Consider the following 21,493-nt stretch of genomic DNA (forward strand, 5'->3'; position numbering starts at 1 on the left):
TTAAGATACTGATATTGGTGTTAATACTTTCCCCATCTCCACCACAAATGACTGGAACGAAGATATATGATTTCTTGGCAAAAAATCTTAAATGTGTCAACAGACACTCAAGAAAATTAAATAATAACTTTAAAATTTCCCCAGGTCCTATTTGTACTAAAAAGATTTGTTTTTGTCATTTTTTTGTTGCTCAAACCTATCATCCTTCTAGTTACCAAAATAGTGTGTTGGGGAGGAATCACAGAAGTAGAACTTAGTATTGATTGAAAACTTTGATCCATTCATTTCAAACTACCCAGTTTATAAAAGAGACTGCTGAGGTCTAGAAAAGTCAAGTGATGTATCCAAGGTGACCCACAAGCTAAACAGTACAGTTGGTGTTTGAACCCAGGTCTTCTGAATCCAGCCTTCTTTCCACCAAACCAGATTTTTGAGTCCAAAAGACCTCAGCTACTCATAATCCTTCAGGATTATGAAGTATCTCTTCACAATAGTCCTGTTAAGTTGCTAGTTCAAGAATTGTGCTTCTCATTTTGCAGATGGAAAAAAAAAAAAAAAAAGAATCTCCAAAAAAAAGAATTAATTTGACCAAATTCACATAATCTTAATCAAGCCAAGATTCTGGACCACATCACCTGCACTCAGGCCACTGTGCTATACTGTCTTTCACGAAGACCTCCTATCTCTAAGTGTATTTTACTTTTTTTTTTTTTGTACTCTCTCTCTCTCTCTGTCTCTCTCTCTGTCTCTCTCTCTCTCTCTCTCTCTCTCTCTCTCTCTCTCTCTCTCTCTTTTTAAAAATTATTACAGCTTTTTATTTACCAGATATGCATGGGTAATTTTTCAGCATTGACAATTGCAAAAAACCTTTTGTTCCAACTTTTCCCCTCCTCCCCAACCCTTCCCCCAGATGGCAGGTTGACCAATATATGTTAAATATATTAAAGTCTATGTTAAATACAATATATGTGTTTATTTTACGTTTTACAAAGAACTTTCCTGTATTGTGGCTCTTGGGCCACAAGGATTGTCGCCATCAATTTACAGGTGGGAAATTTGGCCCAAGGTGAGGGCACTTTGCCAAGGTTACCTGTCTGATAAGTATCAGAGCAGGGTCTTCAGTATATATCTTCTAGCTGACAGTCAGAATTTTACCTAAATCAAGTCAAGTCAGCAGGTACTTTTGGTAGCTCCTGATATGTAGTGGGCACTGTGCTACAACTTGGGAGCACAGAAAAAGGCCCAGACCAAATCCCAGGTCCAGCTGTCAAGGAGTTTACAGTCTGATGCAACAAACTGGAAGTGAGCAACTTATGCATGTCATGGACTGGAGGAAGTCAGCAGAGGTAGGGTGAGGAAGTTAAGGAGGAGAAATTTCTTGTACAAGGTAAGGGCTTTAGTGGGGACTTGAAGCAAGCTAAAAGGCTGAAATAAGGAGGGAGAGAGTCCAGGGATAGGGAACAGCCAGAGAAAATACCTGGAAGGCCATTGGTGATATGGATTGAGAAATATGGGGACAGTAGTGAGGTGTGAGAACTCTACAGATGGGGAGGAGAGGCAGATTACAAGGGGCTTGAAATGGCCAGTAGAGGATTTCATATTTGTTTCTGCAGGTCATGGGGAGGCACTAGAGTAGAGTGGGGCAACAAAAGCAGACTTAAACTTTTTGGATGTTCAGTTTCCCTGGTTCCATGATTTTCTTGTGAGCAAATTCAGTCAATGGTGGGAATGGTCCAAGGATGAAACTTGGCAGGAGAAGACGGGCAACTTGTCTTTAAAATTAGAGAGCTGATATATTTGGTAGAGGAATCAGCTTTTATTTATTTATTTTTTGTTCATTCATTTATTTATTCATTAATTAATTTATTTTCTGAGGCTGGGGTTAAGTGACTTGCCCAGGGTCACACAGCCAGGAAGTGTAAAGTGTCCTGAGATTAGATTTGAACTCAGGTCCTCCTGAATTCAAGGCTGGTGCACTATTCACTGCGCCACCTAGCTGCCCCCTGAGGAATTAGCTTTTATTTTGGCCATAAGTGTTCATCACTTCATGAAATTTAAATTTTCCTTTTCTTTTATCAGTGAATACTTATTGAGTACCTAGTGAGTATTAGGCAGAAATCTGAAAGGTAAAAAAATTTTAAACAGCTGAAGCTTAAATAGCTAATGAATTGAAATTAATTGATAGTCATTAGAAATTAGATGTTTGCCAATCACCTGCCATGTTCTTGCTAAAATGCTAAAAATTAATTTGGAGCATATCTTCTAACCTTAATAATGATTAGAAAGAGAACCTTCTGGTCCAAAGTCAAATAAAGGGAGTGGCGAGGCCATCTGCCAAGGATTTACCTCTCATCTCTACTGTTGAGTTCTGTCATCATTGGATTGTTTATAGACACTTAATGTCTGGAAAATGGGTTCATAGCCCTGTCACTTTAAAGTTTTCAAATTGAGATGCTTGGTCAAGGAAGTAGAAGGAAAGGTGATTTGCTGAAGTGCAAATAGTTTTGTGGAACCTGCTATTCTGAAGTGGAATGGCTTATTATAAATTTAAATAAAATTAAAAATTTAGAATAAATATTCTAAAGATGTTTGACATCTTCATGATAAGGGGTATGGCTAAAAGAGACTTGGCATTTAGGTAAGCTCCTTCCTTTTACAGGCAGAAGGAAGGAAAACAGGTTAAAATACTTGCTCAAGGTCATAAAGGAAATATGATACAGTTAATACAATACAGTTATGATACAGCTAATATAATACAGTTAAGTGAAGATGCATTCAAATCCAAGATTCTTTGCAGTGTACCATTGTTGCCGCATGCTTAGTAATTAATGGATAGCAAGATCAAGTAGAGGGATTTACTTCACTTGGGGGTTGGGGATAGAGAGGAGAATTATTTTCATCCATAATCACATTTTCATTAAACTTTGTCTTTGGCATGTGCTAAATATTTCTTGACAATTTTCTTCCATGTTCTCTAATTTTTCTCCTGCTAACCATTAAGAAACAATGATTTCACTTATGAGTCTTTATTTCACCTGTTTGATGGATTTTCCATAGGGTAGTGGATGGGATTCATGCATGCTGAGAAAGATAGTGCAAGAAAGAGAGCAGAAAGCAAGCATTTTCTCAGTACCTCCTGTGTTTCAGGCCACTAAACACTTTATCAGTGTGGTCTCATTTAATCCTCACCTGGGAAGGAAGTACTGTTATTGCCCCAATATTACAGCTGAGGAAACGGAAGCAGATTGAGGTTTAAGTGGCTTGCCCCAGAACTCACAGGTACAAAGTGTCTGAGACCAGATTTGAATTCAGAATCAAAACCTTCATCCAGTGTGCTGCGGAGCTGGCCTTCACATGGCCAGTTTAGTGATGAAGGGCTTTTTGTTGACCTAGTCCAGTCCTTATTAGACATCTCTACAGTCTGTCCCCAGACTCTTTGAAGCAACCTCTGTGACATTACAAAGTATCAGAGGAGGACATCAGTATAAATACCTGCACAAATCACCAGGCTCCCAGGGCTCAGGTATGGCATGTGCCAAGTGACTGTTTCAGAATGTTGCTTAAGTGATTTTTCCTGTGCAGCATGATGATTATGGAAATACGTATAGAAGAACTGCACATGTTTAACATATATTGGATTACTTGCCATCTAGGAAAGGGAGGAAAAAATTTTTAGCACAAGGTTTTGCAAGGGTGAATGTTGAAAACTATGCATGTGTTTTGAAAATAAAAAGCTTTATATATACATATATGTGAGTGTGTATATGTGTGTATTATGTATATAATGTATATAATGACCTTAAAGAAGCTACTAAGTCATTTGACTACTATAAATATACAAATTTAAAAAATAGAGACATTATGTGCTTCTAGAGAAAGAATTGATAAATAAAAATATGTATAGAATTAATTTACATATATATATATATAATACATACACACACACACACACACACACACATATCCACATACATTTGAATGAAAAAAAATTGCATGATAACTTTGTTGTATATTTTGGAACAAATAACAAGTAATATACATGATAGATTTGTAGTTTCATGTACAATCACCTTTCTCCCCCCCCCCCCAATTGTGCTATGATATGGAAAGGCTTTTGTTTTCTAAATTGAAAATAAAATAAATTTTGGAAAAGTAAAAGAAAATGCTGATTAACAAATTTCACTTCTTATATACCTATGGTGTTTCTCATGGATCCTTGACCAGTAATGACATTTTCTGTTCACACCTCATTTCATCTGGCTATTTGGGTTGGTATTATGTCCTCTTACTAGACAACTAAATGCAGCAACTATTGTCTAAATTAAACTTTTATTTCTAGTGCTGAACAATCATAAAGATTTCCTTTTATCCTTCTTTAATGGACTTTCTTTACTACCTTTCTTAGCTGCTTAGTATTCCAAAGCTTCTTCTTTCTCTTCAAGCCAAGATCCATTTCTCTACAGCAGATATCTTTGCTGCCTTTTTTGAGACAGTCAAGATCATCCATCATAAGAGTCATCATCTTTCTACATTATCAAACACCTCAAAAATCCTTTACATTTTAACCCAGCCTTTCTGTCTTTACTTTAGTACCTGAGGAAGAGATGGCCCCTCTCTGAAGACCAAGACCTTTACCTATATCCATAATCCCATCTTTTCCTTTTCCCTCCCAGAAGTTACCCCATACTTTGAGGTATGACCTCAAAGGCTTCTAAGGCTACTTATTTACATATTCTGGGATCCTTATGAACTCAAAGCTATCTTGCTAGACTAATCACTGTGGCTAATACTTTATGCTTTATTTTGGTATTTTCCTAGTCTTTTAGTCAAGTAGAAACCTGATAGGAGCCACTCAGATATACATAGGATTATACCTAGCACTTCAATGCCTTTTGATTGATTACTTGCATTTCCTAAGCTTATCCATTTATAGGTTGACTTATCTGTCACTTTTATGTAAAGATTTGACCTGTTAAGAATGAGGCATTTCCTTCTTCATTGGAGGAGGGGGGGAAGAGAAAGGACACATGCAGTACTATGGTAGGATAAGAAAGAGAAAATACCAGTAAAAGTTAATGAGGAAATACAAAAGAGTGAGTTTGAATCCTGGCTCAGACATTCTATAGTTATTTGAATGGGCTAGTGAGACCCAAGGTAGGTAAATCAGATGGAGAAAGAAGACTATGGACATTATCACTAATGAGCATGAATGTAAAAATTTTTACAAAGTATTTATAGCAATATATTAAGGACATTATTCACTATTACCAGATGGAAGGTAAGGATATAGTTCATAACTAGAAAATCTTAAAACAATTTATTATTATTATTCATATTAATAACAATTTTTAAAATTACAATAGTTACATTGATTATATCAATAGATGCAGGAAAAACAAAAGCTTTGGGAAAATACAGCATCATTTATTTTTAAAAAATTAAAACCCTAGGAATAAATAAACCTTTACTAGAATCATAATATCATAAATATTTTTACATACCAGTTAGTTCTAATACAGGAGAATGCACTTGCACTGTCTCTTTCTATCTCGCTCTTACACACACATACACACCATTCTAAGAGAATCTAGAGAAGTTTACCAGTAGAAAGTGATAGAGGCAGGTTTTGAGCCCAAGACCTCTGACTCTAAAACCCCTTCCTGCTAGACTATGCTTTCTTTTTAATATGATGAACAGAATTTATTTAAATACAAGAGCCACTGTTATTTCGGTTTAAAGGAACACTAAAATCCTTTTGTTCAAGATACCAAGTAAAGAAAAATCTCCATTATTACTGTTGTTACTAGATACAGTTGTAGAAATGCACGATAGAGCAGTAAAACAAGAAAAAGAAATTGGGGGAATAAATAAGGCAAATAGGCAAAATTATCTTTGTTTATAGATGATATGATGGTTATTTAAATTCTAGCAATTCAATGAAAGAATTAATCAAAATAATTGGCAGCTTAAATCAACAAAAATCTATCAGGAACCTACTCAGTCCCAGGTACTGTGCTCAGAGTATCAGGATACAAAGACAAAAATGAAACAACTCTTATACACTAAAGGAATTACATTGGAGAAGGGAGCAGGGATGAGAAGTAACATGTATATCTCAGTGTCTAATCGAAGTAGTTTTGTTACATAAGTATATTCAAAATATATAAAACAATTACAGGGAAGTGAAGAAGAGTAGTAGTAGTGGAGGGGGGAGGCAGGAGAAGGTGAGAAAAGATGTTTGAGCAGAAATTTGTGTGATACAAGGTATTCTAAGGGACTGAGAAGAGGGACTGCATTCTAGGCCTGAGAACAGAAAATGGAATGGCCTTTGTGAGGAACAGCAAGGTGGACAATTAAGAACTAGGGGTAGGAATTGGTTATATGATGTTGTTGGCACATGGAACTCTGGAGTTGAGAAAACTCTTTCTTCTAATGTAGGCTGACACCTACAGTGCAATTTAGAGTTTTAGAAGATTGTGTGGAAAAGGCTTTTATTTCTATAAAAAGTTTTTGTACAGTATGAACTATTTATTTTCAGGATGTGTCTTAGCAGGAAGATTCCCAAATATTTTACATATTTTTTGATTTATTTAAATTGAATTTTGCTTCCTATTGTCTCTTTCTATTTCTTCCTGCTGTGTTTTATTGGTAATATACAGAATTGGTGATTTATATGGATTTACTTTGTGTGCTGCTACTTTATTGAAACTTATTTTGTAGTTAACTTGGATTCTTTAAGTTTACCATCATAGATACTATTATCAAAAATCAATAGTTTTTGGCTTTTTTTTTTTCTCTCGTTGCCTGTGCTGATTTCAATACTTAGCAGACCTTGGCACAAAATAGATAAAATAAATGTTTATTGACTGACTTAATCCCCCTTCTTTTCTCCTTTCTTCTCTCCTTCCCTCTCTTAGAAGGCTACATAGAAAAGGCTTTTATTTCTGTAAAAAATTTTTGTATAGTGTGATCCATATATTTCCAGGATATTTCCAAGTTTCCTTCTTTGTTTTTCTCAAATTAGAGAAGGTTCTATCTTTTAAAAAATATTTTTTTCTTTAAATTTTGTCTGTTTGCTCTGATTTGTTGTTGTTCTTTTTTTTTTTTTTTTTTTTTTGTTGTTGTTGTTGTTGCATGCCCATTTCATTAATCTATTCTTTCTCTCTTTTATTGGGAAAAATGCTTAGCAAAATAAAATTTTCACAAAGAATTGTTTTGAGTCTTTTGGTATGTTGCTTCATTAGTAATGAAATTATTGTTTCTATGAACTGCAGTTCTTTATGACTAAGTTAGTTTATCTTTAATGTTCATCCTTTCTTCAAAAGCTTCTTAATGAATATAAAGTTTATTGCATTGTGGTCAGTTAAAGATATTTAATATTTTTTTCTGACTTTTGACTTTCTTATGTCTAAATACAGAGTCATTTTTGGTAAAGAAACTATGTACTATTGAGTTACATATATAGTTCTCATTTTGTAATCACCAGAGGTCTTTGATATCAAGCCATTTAAATTTTTTCTTCAGTTTAACTTCATCATTGTCTATTTTTTGGTTAATTTGTCTAGTTCTCAAAAGGGTACATTATCATAGTCTGTCTCACTGAATCTCATTACATTACATCTCAGTACATTTGTACATGTACTCTCCTTTGACCAGTTTCAATGAAAATAAGGTTCAAATATTGCCAACTTTGTCATTCCTTGTGCTTGTTTTTTTAATCTTCTATTTCTGTATATTCTATTTCCCTGATTATATGTTCTTCAGTTTATTATAATATTCTTTTATCCATCTTTGTTTTATTTTTTCCCTAGTATATTCTTTTTTATTTCCATTTCCTTGGTTAAGATCTGCAGATCATAATAAAACCACTCTCAGACCCTCTATATTATTTAACTGCCCCGGTCAATAGGCTTCTGAAAGGACATTTGTATAATTTTCTCTTAGAATGTAAGCCTGTCGTCCTTATTTGGTTTCTTCTGATTGCATGTTCATATTTAACTTTTTGTATTTCTTCTTTGATTATTCTTAGTTTTGTTGGATGACTTACTTTTTATCGTAAGCCCTTATCTCTTGGCTTTTGTAATGTTGTGTTCCAAGAATTGGCCTCCTTTATAATCATAACTACTAAACTTTTAGTGATTCTGGTTATTCTGATTATTACTTGAACTCTTCCTTTTTGGCTATTTTCTCTGGCATGGAAATTGTGTATTTTATCAATGGCATTCCTGAGAGTTTATATTTTGAGTTTTTTTCTGAAGGTGACCAATGGATTCATTCTTTTTTCATTTTTTGCTCTCTGTCTTAGAGATCTGGATAGTTTTCTTTTAACTATGTAATATGAAGCCTGTTCCCATTTTTTAGCTATGGGAAGTCCACTGATCTTAAAAGACACCCCAATAAGATTAGGGTTGAATAAAGTGAACTGTGAAAGCTATCTCACAAGATGGAAATATCTAAAAAATTGAGTGAAGGTTCAGCTATACTCCAGGTCCAAGTTTCCCAGAGATCATATGGTTTACAAGGAATAGGACCATACAGCCCTTTTCTTTTTGAGACTAAGTTAAGGCCACCTTGGCATTAAAATTCCCATATGAGATAAATTAATAATCAGAAAGATGTGATTTGGTTAGATGTTTTTCCTCATTTATGATTTAGACTGTGAGGTCATTTGTCCTGACTAATCAGGGCAAAGGTTCCCTAGATGATCATTGGTGATTATCTGTTTAATGTAACTTGCCTCTCCTTGTCTGACTGCTTGTTGGGAGGAAGACATCTTTCTCAGGAGATTGTAATAAAATTCCTTTCTGCTTCTACCTGAGAATCTCCTTGATTTATTTGAGCCAGTGGTCTTTGTCCCACAAGAGGCCCCCCTCTTGGTCAATGGGTTTGGCGAAAGAATTTGCACACTCCGGCTTCTTAAGGGCAAAATTTTATTCCAAAGGAGTTTAGCAAAGAGGCAGAAGCAAGAAGAAATTGTGCTGGTGCTTGACTGAGGGCTAATTCCAGGGGAATCTAGCAGTCAGAGTCAAGGAGATAATTGTGACCCCAGTTGAAGAGGGCTAAAGTTCCAAGGGAATCTAGCAAAGAGTCAGTATCAGGAAGATAACTTGAGGGGAAATAGAAACCAAGATGAGGTTGATCTGCCAATATTTAGAGGTACAATTGAGGAATGGTAGGGGTGGGGTAGTTCCCATCGTGGACTTCTACAGTTTATTGACCCAAGGAATGGGTATTGAATTACTGCTGTTGGACAGCTTTGTTTGCTCCACTCCCATGGTCAGGTTCTCAGGAATAGCTTTAAGGTCTTACCACTTTCTCATACCTCTTCCAGATTTCTTAGTTAGTTGTTTGTTTTCCATTTTTCCCTCTTCATTTGACTTTGTTTTAATAATTCTTGTTGTCTATGGAGTCATTAATGTCTGTTTCATCCTTTCTGATTTTCAAGGAGTCTGTTATTTAGGTGAGGGTTTGTACCTTTTGTAGTAAGCTGTTAATTCCTTTTCCAATTCTTTTGTCTAGCACTTTCATTAATTAATTTTAAGATTTTTTTTTTTTTTTAACTTAAGCCTTGCTTTTTCCCAGGAGTTTTAGTTTAGCTTGTGTATTGGATAAATTTTTATTTGAGGCTTTGCTTAGAGATATTTTCAAGTTTGTTTTTGTTTTGTTTGCCAGAAGGTTTGTCTTTGACACCCTGGCATCATAATAGCTTTTATGGTGAGAAATAGTGTTTTTTGGTTTACTTATTTGTTCAACCTTATTTCCTGGGACTTTGTGCACAGATCAGTCTTTGCAAACTTCTAGGCCTTTCTTTGTCCTGCTTTTTATTTTCTTTGTTCCTGTGATTGTTGTCTCTGGATATTATGTTCTTCAAGGATCTCAATCACATCTCATTTTAGGGCCCTGAAAACCTTTAGTGCCCCCAAAGTAGTCTGAATTATTGCAGGTTTGATCAATGCTCCCTTTCTCTGTATTTTGCAAACTATTGACCAATGGCACCTCTGTAAGTTTGCTGCTGGTTGGAACTCTCAACTCCTTGGTAGCCTCATTCCCTGCTAACTAGCTTCTTCTAGTTAAGAATACAGACACAGACCCCACCTAATTTGAGCTTCCTATCCTTTTAACTCAGCTTGATTGAATTAAATTAACAGACCTGACTGGAATTTGAAATCCTGATGTAGGATTTCCTACATGCCTCTTAACACTACTCAAGTTTAACTCTTGCTCCTTGTCCAGTACATGGCCTCAGGCCTGTCTATCATCTGTCATGACTTGAGTCTTGATTTGCAATAGCAGGATTATAGCTGCTTAAATATAGATCTTCTCTAGGAATTCATACTATACAACTGCCTCTTGTTCATGGAACAGAGTCAGTTTCTCTTCTACAACATCTGCTACCTTTTCTTGCCCTAGAACATAACTACAGACACTAGTTCATTTTCCAGATTAGAAATTTCTTCATGATTCTTTCTTACCTAGGAATTCTCCATCTCCTTATTCTGACAATGGGGGAAGAATTACAGTATGTTTCCCTTGGATAACTCATGACTCTCTCTAGTGCTCTTTCTTGATCTTGGTTCAAGTATTAGAATAATAGAGGAAAACTGGGTTATACTGATTCCCTCTAATCTGCCGTCTTTGCTCTGTCATCATTTTGCTGAGTCTGGCATTTCATTTTACGAACCATTAATCTATGCACTGCTGATGACGTTGATCCAGTGACACTGCTATTAAGCATATATGTCAGGAGATCAAGTACAGAATGAAGGGTGCAAAATATTATGTAATATGTAAAACTATACAGAAATGTTTACATCAGCATTCTGTTATAGTAAGTAAATAAAAAAAATAAATACCAGTCAGGTAGAGAATGTCAGAAAAATTGTGACATGGGAATGTTATTATGGCATAAGAAATAATAAATATAAAGAATTCAGAAAAACTTGAGAATACTCGAATGAAGGGATGCCAAATAAAGTAGGCACAACCAGGAGAACAATTAATACCTTGAGCACAGTTATAGAAAAGAAAATATGGAAATTCCTTAGAACTCTGATCAATGCAATGACTATTTGCATCTTTAGGAAATTAATATTGAAGCATACCCTCCCTCCTACCTCTTGGGGGGGAAGTGCAGAATAAGTCATATTTTGTCAGATAAAGCCAATGTGTTGATTTGTTTTACTTGACTTATTTGTTACAAAAGGAAAGTTTGGTTGTTTATGTGAAGTGAGCAGAGGAAAATAAGAAGGCACAGAGAAATAAAATAAAACATTTTAAGAGTATATTTTAAACAATGCCATATTTAGGTCTAAATCATGTGACCTGTCATGAAATCATCAAATCCTAAATCATATGACCTAAATCAAATGTGATGTATCAGTCCCAGTCCTAAATATTTTGCATTTAAATACTCCCTCCCCCAACCATACATACATACAAATATGCCAACTTCTTTCAGGTTTCCATTATAATATATTACTTCCCAAGCACACAATGCAATTAAAAAATTAGCAAAGGAAGGAAGGATTCCTTAAATGTGGAGATATACGCTGGGCATTTTCTCACAAAGTGAAAAAAGGACATCCTTGTGAGGTAATAGCACCAAGATTTCTCTGTATTGTTGAATCCCAGGTTGAAGAATATTTTTGACAGTGTGTGGCACTGAATTTGAAAAGTTATTTAGGTTTCAGTGTTGAAATCTCTTCTTTCTTTACCCAGCTCGGGGACTGCCTCCTTCCTAAAACCATCCTACCATATTCCAATACCATGTTTTCTCTTCGATGAAAGGGAGCTCACTTTCTTCTCATTTCTCATGGCATTCTCCTTGGACTTCCCTTTTGGATTCAGATCACTCTTTTAATGGTTATATTACCGTGGGCAAATCTTATAACTTTCCTGAACCTTATTTCCTCATCTGTAAAATGGGCTAGATATATTCCTTAAGATTCATGTAAGGGAAACATTTTGTAAAAAAAATTGTAAAAAGAGTGTAATATAATTGGAAGCTGTCGTTGTTATTGTTAACCCTATGCTGTGCATTGGTCAGACACAACATTTTATTTCTCTTCTGCCATCTACTTCTCAAAAGATTGGCCTAGAGTTGTGCTTTCTATTGTCTTTGAATTTAAGTTGGACTTGTCATGTCAGATGTTCTTGCCCATCTGAGCCACTGGAAGATAAATACTGGTGCTAATGAAAAAGAAGATAGCATATGGCTCTTTACATTAAAATTTTATTTTGTAGGTACAGTATTTCTAGCTAACTGACTGTGCTCACTGTGGTAGAGAAGGAGTTAACAGGTTAGCTCCCCTTGGTCATCCTCAGCATGGCTTCTTGCCTTTCAGAGCTGCCAAGATGCTCACATTGTGCCTGGACATGTCGATGTCGAGGTTAGGGTCCTCCTGAGGGTTCTGTAGCTTGCTGCTCAGCAAGCTAGAACACGCTTGTCCCTGATTTCCTTGTTTTTCTTTCAACCCTTTCAGTGCCCTGCAGGAGTCATTAAATCAGAACTTCATGCTGATTGTCACCCATCGAGAAGTCCAGCGGGAGTACAGCTTGAACTTCTCGGGAAGCAGTACCATCCAGGAGGTGAGTTCTGTCTCACAGCTAAGGAAGAGAAAGAGCTCATTAGAGCTCATGTTGACCCTGTTAAAGAGGGCTTCTCTCTTCTGGCTGGAAGCTCTCTTTATGTTTCATTATTGGGCTCTTAATTTTAATTAACTGGAGCATCAAAGATTACTGTAGATAAACTAAATGACCCGACCTTCGAAGGATAGATGGGAGCTCCTGGTAATTCTTAAAATACTCCATTTAATGGTATAGAAAAGAAAGTCATTTAAATGTAATATATTTTATGATTTAATAGTGAGTAATTTGTAGAAATATTTATTATAAAAGTTGGAGAAAAGTCATTTGTTTTCAGGATATATTTTAGAGAATGTTTCCTCCTTAGATTTGGGTTACTGAGACTGAGGGAACAGAGAAAAGGGTGCTGATACTTCGTAGACATGGCATCATTTCCAGATCAGAAATGGCCAACCAGAGCCACTCTTAGATATAAAACCCTCCCTTCCTAAAGAGAAACAGTAACCCCGGGTGTGCACACGAACCCACCACGCTGAGAACCAGGAACCTGCCATATGATTTTGTCAGTGTGCAACATGTAGCGTAGGATTCCAGATTGTAAGTGACAGACCACATTGCTCAGCTTTTTGGGGGATTAAACTTTATGGAACTATATCAGGCTTTTAACCTTAGTTATTTTCCAGACCAAATAACTAACTGCCCAGAGTGGTGGTTGTGAGGACTGATTTGTGCCAGGGTTCACTGAACTGCTGGTGGTATATCAAGTGATGAACACTAAGAACAAAGCTATAGCTAAGGATTGCCTGATTTCCCTCGAGACTGAAGGGGCTATTTTATGTAAGGAGCTAAAATTGGAATATCATCGACTTCATTTTGTACTTCTTCCTGGTGACAGGTTTCAACCTGGGAAATGGGTAGAAGTAGATCAAGCTGTTGTGAAATTTATTTGTCTAATGCTTTTCTGCATTTTTAACAAATGATATGGGCAAGTAAATTTTAACTATTGATAACTTTAATCCATTATTAACAATGCTACCTTCTAGGTTTTTTCATATGTATGGATTTTTTTCTTGTTGCTATTGTGAGGAGGGCTATAAAAATGAGCAGTGTCACTTCTGACCCATATGGTGGATATTTTCTGTTCTTGACATTTGAGAATGTTCTTGTTCAAAGCCCTCCTTATATTGCAGCTACCAGAAAAAGGGAGCTGTAGTTAGGTGTTCCTCAAGTGCTGAAGGTAGTCAGAGTAAATTTTTTTTTTTAAACAAGGGAAATGAAATTTCAGTATAATCTAGAAGATCCTGTTTCAGTAACCAAAGTAGATAAATGCAGTGGCAAATCTTATGATGGCCTTGAGGGGCTTTTCTGAAGAGCAGTCCATTTAATATGAAAAGGCTTGAGCAGCTCTTGTGAATAATGGGGTCTTTGAAGCATATGGTTATGTTCATTGCTTCTCAGATCCTGTTAACATTTCACATGGCACACACCCACAAAGATGAAAATAAGTTAAGGTTTGTTCAGTTGAAAAATCCAAATGCCCAAGTGGTGAATAGTGAACGTGATAAAGAACTCAAGTTTATTTCGTTCTCTTTGGATGTTCCCATAGGGTCGTAGGACTTAGGGGTTCAAAGGGTCCTAGAGGTTTCTGGTCCAACTCATTCATTTCACAGAGAGAGAAAAGGACTTGGGAAGCATAGGGAGAGGCAGAAGGAGAGCCTGGCTGTGAAATCCAGCCTATATCTGAGCCTCTTCCCATTGTGCCCTGCTTGAGACAAGAGTTCCTTTTCTTGTGGGGAAAATCTTTCTTGGGAAAAATTTCTCCTTTTTCTCTCTTAGTAAAAGTTGGGGAGCCTTAGGATGGTTTTATGATTTACTTTGGTATTTTACCTGTCATTTGTCAGAGATGCAACTTCTTCCCACAAGGGGGCAGAAAGGACTCTCCCTCAGATTGTCTACAAATGCCATTCAGTGCTTTCAAATGAGCTTCTCTCCTATTAACAAAAAGGAGCATAATGGCCAAGTTATTGTTTGATTTACAGATAATTGGCATATTGCAGGAAGGAGACTTAATTTCACCCTTTTAAATTAAACAGGGAGATTTAAAAAGACATAAAATATTCATTAATGTTCGGTGATTATAAAGTAGTGGCATATATTTATTTTTCCTTTATTACTGTTTCGATGGGAAAATACTGCAAATATTTCCGAAATCGAGTTGGCCATACTGACAAGTTGAAATGTTTAAGCAGTGTTAATGCAATCTGCTCACACCTGATATCCTATGCAGAAGGATTCAAAATGACTCCATTAATTATTAAAAGAAATATTTAAAATTCTACAAATGTACCATTGTTCGCCACAGTTGGATGCAACTGTCTCTCCACGGCTTGGTGTTTGGATTGTCACATATATTTTTAGGCTGCAATGACTTTAGAGTCATAAATATTTTTCTGGATTGTTTTCCAAGTATGGTTTATCAGTGGTTTCTGGAACAGTTTTGCAAGGAGAAAGAGCTTTCGTTATTCCGTAAAATGATATCTTTACTGGGGCTTCAGTTTTTCTATTGAGTTTTAAACTATTTTTTAGAATGTGCTGGCCACAGCTAAGAAAGGGAAAAGCCCGTGTTGTTTCCAAGCTTCTCCTTCCTTAAAAACAAAAACAAACAAACAAAAAAACCCTCCACCATTCTAGGAAAAAAAAGATGCCTTTTATCCTTTTTATACCACAAACAATTTTGCAGTTTATAGCACCTACTGGTCTTCTAGCCTTGTCCAGCAATTTTGAGGTATCTCCTTGGGGAATCACTGATGGTTTTCCATGAGCTTCTATTACTTAGAAGCAACAGTCACAAGCTTGGTAGGGTCAGAGCTGAAGCACAGACATTTCTGCCACAAGACTGAATCCCACTAGATTGATTTGAAAACCAAATAGAACCTTGGAACTCATCTGCTATTTTTATTATGTTGCTAGCCACGGATGTGTTTTATTTTATTGACCTGGAGACATAATGATGCTAGATTTCCTAAATCACAAATTATTCTGCATCATGTTCCAGAAATCTCCTTCCATTCATCTTAATCTGGTACTGGTGAATGATTTCTAACCTGTTAACGTATTGGTTAAACCTCATCAGTTTCATTATGGCATTCACTGCATGCTCCATTATGGGAGGCCTTTACATTACTTTGGAAGGTGTTTCTGGTTTTGAAAGGAATCTCTGTCCAGTGAAATATGACTGAGGGATGAAGGCATGTTCGATCACCTGTTTTTACGAGGTGTGACAAATTGTGGACAAACAGTGAAGTAGAGAAATGGAGGCACCAAAATGGTTTGATTCTGCAACCATAAACGTTCATGTAAGTTGGCTCTAGATCACAGGGCAAGGAGAGTTGGTGCTCGGCAGAAAGCTATTGTCTGGGAAATCCCTAAGAGATTGCAACTCCGCTCTAGGATTCTGTTTCATCCAAGAAGATGGCAAAGTGGGCTCCTCGCTATTGAAACTGTATTGGAAACACATTCTTCTGATTTAATTTATTTGTTCATTTAAAATCCTATGTTTCCTTCTCAACAAGGGAATAAGGTGGGGATACTAAAGAGAATGGGGGGGGACAAAGAAGTTTTGACTGGCTCAAGAAAAAAATCTCGATCACTTTGTCAATACTATCTAAAGTAACAGATCATGTAAAAATGACTGATTCTTTCATTCTTTCAGAGCCTTGTCTGAAGTTCTTTAAATCATTTAACTTAGTGGGAAAATAAAAATAAGCTCAATATATTTGAATGAATTTGCTGTAGTGAAGAGAAGTATCAAGAATATATTTTTCTTTATTTACTGGATTATTAGATTTTACTGGTTGCAATCAAGTGCATCTGAGTTGGGTTAAAATGTAATTTGCATAGTCCCAAACCCCAAACACAGGTGGGGAAAAGGAATAATTAGTAGCCCTAAATTCTAGCCAAATTCGCATTGGAAACTGACCAGTCGTCTGGCTTGCTACTGCAAATGCCGCAGGAGCAGGCAAAAATCTAACCCAGTTTTCCTCTGCTCGTGGCCAACCGTGGGCACCCCAGTGGGGCAAGGATAAGAGACCCTCGGTAAGTTGGGAAATGTTCTTTGGTCATCTCTGCTAATAAGGTCCCTAAGTCATTGCCAGAGAGGTCTGAATCCTTGAAAAGTTTCATTGCCTGCAACCCCCAGCAGTAGCACTATTCATACTTGATATTTATTTAGCTTATCATAATAAAAATTGACCCATCTAAAGGTATCCCTTATACTCTTCTGGGAGACATTTTCCTTACTGGGAACTGGGCTAACAAACCGCTTCACGAGCCGGTAATTGTTCAAGTGAGAATTAAAGAGCATCAGCAAAGGTCAGAAATCTGCAACAAGACACGGACGGTGGACACGAGGCATATTTTGTCAGCCATGATCTGTGCTAAAGAATTACGCTGCGATCACTTGGACTGGCCCTTAATCGGAAAAGAAAAGCCTCCCACGGCCGGGATGGGGAGAGGGTGTTTTGTTTACGGGGCGCCTCTCCAGCCCGCGGACTATTTTAGGCCCCGTTCCCTCTGGGTGCAGATCTTGCCGAGAGCTGGAATATTGAAATCTCGCCCGCTAGATTTTTCCCAGTTTTTTTTTTTTTTTTTTTTAATAACCTTCATGTTTACCACCAGTCTTTCGAATTCTATATGTAAGCCCACAGAAACGGGGTTTTATTATATATGGAGCCCACACCAAGTATGGATGATCAAGTGTCTGGGAGGACTTTTGGCGAACGCTCTTTGGCCCGTTGTGCGTGAGGGGACAGCGGGTGCCGCGTTCTCGTGGGCGATTGTCACTCTTGGGGTATGAAATGGGGTGCCCCTGAATTAGCGGGGCATTAGGTGAGAATTAACCGATTTCCGGGGGTGTGTTTCAAGAACTGATTTTTTAAAACCATTTAAAATCTTAGGGCTGCCGCGGCGCGCGCCCAGGCATTTCCCCTCCGTGCGCAGGGGGCTGGATGCAGCCCTGTTAGCTTTTAGGGAAGGAGATTAGGCGCTTGTCGCTTTAATCTGCATGTTAACTCAGACTTTCAAATTGCTTTTGAAAGTGAGAGCTGGGGAAACGCGGCCGCGGCCGCCGGCGGAGAGATCGCCCCTTTTCCCGGGGCGGTTTTCGGGAGGGTGAAGTACGGCTGCAGCCCCCTAGGAGATCCCACCGCCTCCCGATTCTTCCCCTGCCCGCCGCCGGCCGCTAAACTTAATGTTTGCTTTGGTTTGAGACGCCCTTGGTCGGCCGGGCTTGCTCCCCTTTCAGTTCATCAAAGAGAGTGCTCAGGACGCCTTCCCAGAGTGCCCCTGCCCCACGCGCATCCAGCGTGGCCCCCCCGCCCCCCGGCCGCACGAGGCCGATGCGCAGCGGGCAGAGCGCGGGCTCCTCGGAGCTCGAGGGCCCGGGGTCCGGCCCCTGGCCGCCTCGGGCCCCGAGTGCCCAGAAGTGGCGGGGAAGTCATGAGCGGGGCCATCTTTCGGTGCAAGAAAAGGCAGAGGGGAGACGGTGGCGGCGCCGGGGCCCAAGACTGTAATAATCCTCTGGTACAATACGCCCTTGACAGGCTGTAATCGTGCTAATTGAAGAGCCTAATTCTTACTCGCTCCGCGCGGCTCAAAGGCGGACCCAGCCGCTTGTTTTCCTTCTGACCAGATGGTCCCGATGAACACCTACTGTGCACTTGAAGGGCTCCCAGGAGCCTGACAAAGGCTGAGCTTGCCTGCAGCCGCTGCCGAGGACGCTGCTTCTGCCGCTGCTTCTGCCGCCGCCGCCGCCGGCTGCTCCCGGGCTGCCCGCCTCCCGCCTCCGGCCCGGACTCAGACACGGGGCCTCGGGAACAGAACGGCCCGGCCCGGCCTGGCCTGGCCTGAAGCCGAGGGCCCAAGCGGGGCCGGGCCCAACCCGAGCTATCCCGTTCTGTCCCGGCCAGCCCAGCCTCCCCCCACCCCCAGCCCCGGTGAAAGGAAGCCTCGGAGCATTTCTTGGGGCGGGTGATTGGGGGGGGGGGGGGGTCGCTGCCTTTGTCCCAAAGCGGACCCTTTGAGCGCTGGGGAGAGAAAGGCTGGAGCAACAGTTGACCGAGTTGACTGAGCAGGCGCTTTGTGTCCTGCCGGGAATCCCCGCTTTGGGGCCCTTTTGTGTTGGCCCTGGAATGTGGTCCCCGCGCCGCCTCCGCGCTCCCCCCAGCCCCACCCCCAGCCCCCGCTCGGGCCCGGCTTATGTTCCCGGGCCGGAGTTGTTCAGCGTCGCCTTCGTTTCATATTTTCTTTCCAACCAGTTAGCAGCGGCGGAGTGTGCCCAGGAGCTGCTGGGGATTTGGCGAAGTCAGAAGGGAAGAAACGGGCAGAGGCGGCCTGCGGCCCCGGGGCCTCCGGGCAGCCCAAGGCGGGTCACTCTCGCGGGCCCGTGGGTCCCTCACTTGGTCTTTCTCATTTTTGATGAGAATCGAAATCACCGTTTTCCAGTCATTTTGCCTTCCCTCTCCACAGCGGACCCTGACAGGGGGAGAACTCTGAGGGAGACGGGAGGCGAAACAGGCAGGAGGCAGGGTCTGGGCTAAAATAGGGCAGACTAAAGATCTGGGGAGCTTTGGTCCCCAGAACCCCCCTCTCCCCCCGGACCTGGCGATCCGGCCTCCTCCGGCCCGCTTCAGCCCTTAGAAATGCAAGCAAGAAACTAGTTGGAGAATTTCCCCGAATTTAGCAGAATGCTCAGGGTTAATCTGCCCCCCAAGTGGGACTGCGGCAAACTGCCCTCTTCCCCTCGAGCCCCCGCCTAGTCCGCTGGACGGCAGCGCCTGCTCAGCCTGTGGTCGCCCCTGCTTTGAGCCCCCGGCCAAAGGCCTCGGAGCCAGCGCTGCTTCCCACTGGCCTGGCGTTTTCCACAGTCTTGAGCTAAGCGACTTTTTGTCCCGTGTTTTTAGGGTGAAGCCCAAACCCGTATGCAGGCACACACAAATGGCGAAACCAGGAGCCCTTAAAGTCTGTTTTGTATTGGAATAAATAATAAGCAGTAGCCGTACAATCATCCTGATAGCTTATAATTAGTGAAACCGTAATTGTAAACATTCCAGCCCTTTCTTAAAGTTTATCCCAGTCTCCTTAAATAAATACCATGAATAGACTCTTTATGTAAAATTGAAAGATAATGCCCTGTGGTAGTCAGTATGTTTTCATTACAATCTCAATTAAATGTCTTGCAAAAGAAAAAAATCTTAGGGGATTTCTGAGAAACATAAGTATTTCAAACCGAAGGTGGTGGGAAATCATCATTGGCCTTTAAAACAAAATGAATTCTACTTTTGTAAAATTAATTTGGCCATCAGGTTAGGGTTTATTCCTTTGAATTCAGGGTTTGGGGAGGAGGGAACCCCAACCTTCAACCAGGCAAATAGGCGGGGATAGAGATAAGCAGTGAGGTGTTAATGAATTGATATCCTGGATTACCCAAAAAAAAAAAAAAAAAAAAAAAAGCTTTCAAGAACTTATCTGAATGAGAAAGAAAAACTTATTGAATTTTTACGGCAAGAAACTCTTTAAAATGAAGGTTAAGCTGCTTGGTTCTATTACTTGTAGGCACAATAAAAGCTATCTTCAAAGAGAGAGCCTCAATTAACAGGGAAGGAAGGGAAAGGGATTCATGGGGACTGTGCAATGGACACTCCCTTCCCTGAGCCCTGCCGGGGCTGCCTTCCTCATAATGAAGAGTTTGTTGACAGCGCTGTTTAAAATACTAGCCTCCAAATTTCATGGAAATGTGAGCAGGAGCTAAAGAAGGGGCTGGGGCTATCCAAGGAAAAGGCTTAGGGAGAGGGCAGCAATTACTCCGGGGATGTATCTAAGGTTCATGTGCTTCGTCCTCAGCTGTGCTCTCCTGAAAAATAAGAGTTTATTAAGCTCCTTTCCTTGTTTTTGAGACAAAACCTAGGGTAGACGCAGATGACTTAGGGAGCTTTGTAAACATAAACTTCTCCATTGCTTAGGACTGGTCAAGTGATAGCTACTCCACAAAATTCCGTGTCAGTGTAAAACTGAAAGCAACCTTATTTATGGCCCATCGAGGTCCCTGCCCTACTTTTTAACAGTCGAAAAAAGCTGCAGTCAAGAGAGGGATTTTACCCAAATCTACGAGGCCGCTTTCTGAGCCAGGACCTCTAAACTTGAAATCCACTGCTCTAGCCATCATAGCTATTTGTTTATTCTCTTGTGGCAGATTTAATTCTTTTAGACTCTCCTCTTATAATCATTTTCTGGTTTATTCATGTGTCATATATAGCAGTGTCAAGCCAAACATATTTAGAGTGATAAGCTCTTTATTTATTCTATCTATCTATCTATCTATCTATCTATCTATCTTATCTAATTCCTGCTGCTCTCTTATTAGGGGAGGGGTAAAATAGCCCATGATTTCCCTCAATAGATCCCTGTTACTGTGTTTTTTGTTTTTTGTTTTTTTTTTTTTAAGGGGGAAAAAAAAAGATGTTAAAAGCTCATGGCAAACATTTGTAATAAATGGCACAATGTATGCCTTGCTTTGTGGTAGCTGCGTGACCAGACAGTGGAGCCCAGGATTGTTTTAAGGTTTTTACAGCTGCAGGGAAAAGCATCTGTTGGGAGCAAAGCCGGCATTGTTTAATTTTGACACTCACTTTTCCATGCTTCTTGTACCAGGCTCTGGATTAGGTGCCACAAGGATGAAATTTGTTTTAAGTTGCTCCCCAGTGCAGCTGTCCCCATCGATGGCCGCGTCAGCTTAAGCAGAGCAGACGTAGCCTAAACAAGCATCTTTGTCCAGGGTCACCTCGCCCGGCCAGGAAGGCTCAGAGGAGGAATGTTAGTAATAATGTTTATCATGAATAATGACAGAATTAAT

General features: G+C 39.5%; 1 protein-coding gene across 1 annotated transcript in view; it reads left to right on the plus strand.

Annotated features, from left to right (window-relative positions):
- Nucleotides 1-21,493, plus strand: part of FAF1 (Fas associated factor 1) — a 379,742-nt gene that overhangs the window by 156,512 nt on the left and 201,737 nt on the right. Inside the window, exon 7 of the mRNA XM_074265977.1 lies at nucleotides 12,483-12,588. Coding sequence (XP_074122078.1) covers nucleotides 12,483-12,588 — 106 coding nt within the window. The remainder of the gene's footprint in view (nucleotides 1-12,482; nucleotides 12,589-21,493) is intronic.

Source organism: Sminthopsis crassicaudata, chromosome 4 (genome assembly GCF_048593235.1).
Source record: "Sminthopsis crassicaudata isolate SCR6 chromosome 4, ASM4859323v1, whole genome shotgun sequence".
Classification (NCBI taxonomy): Eukaryota; Metazoa; Chordata; class Mammalia; order Dasyuromorphia; family Dasyuridae; genus Sminthopsis; species Sminthopsis crassicaudata.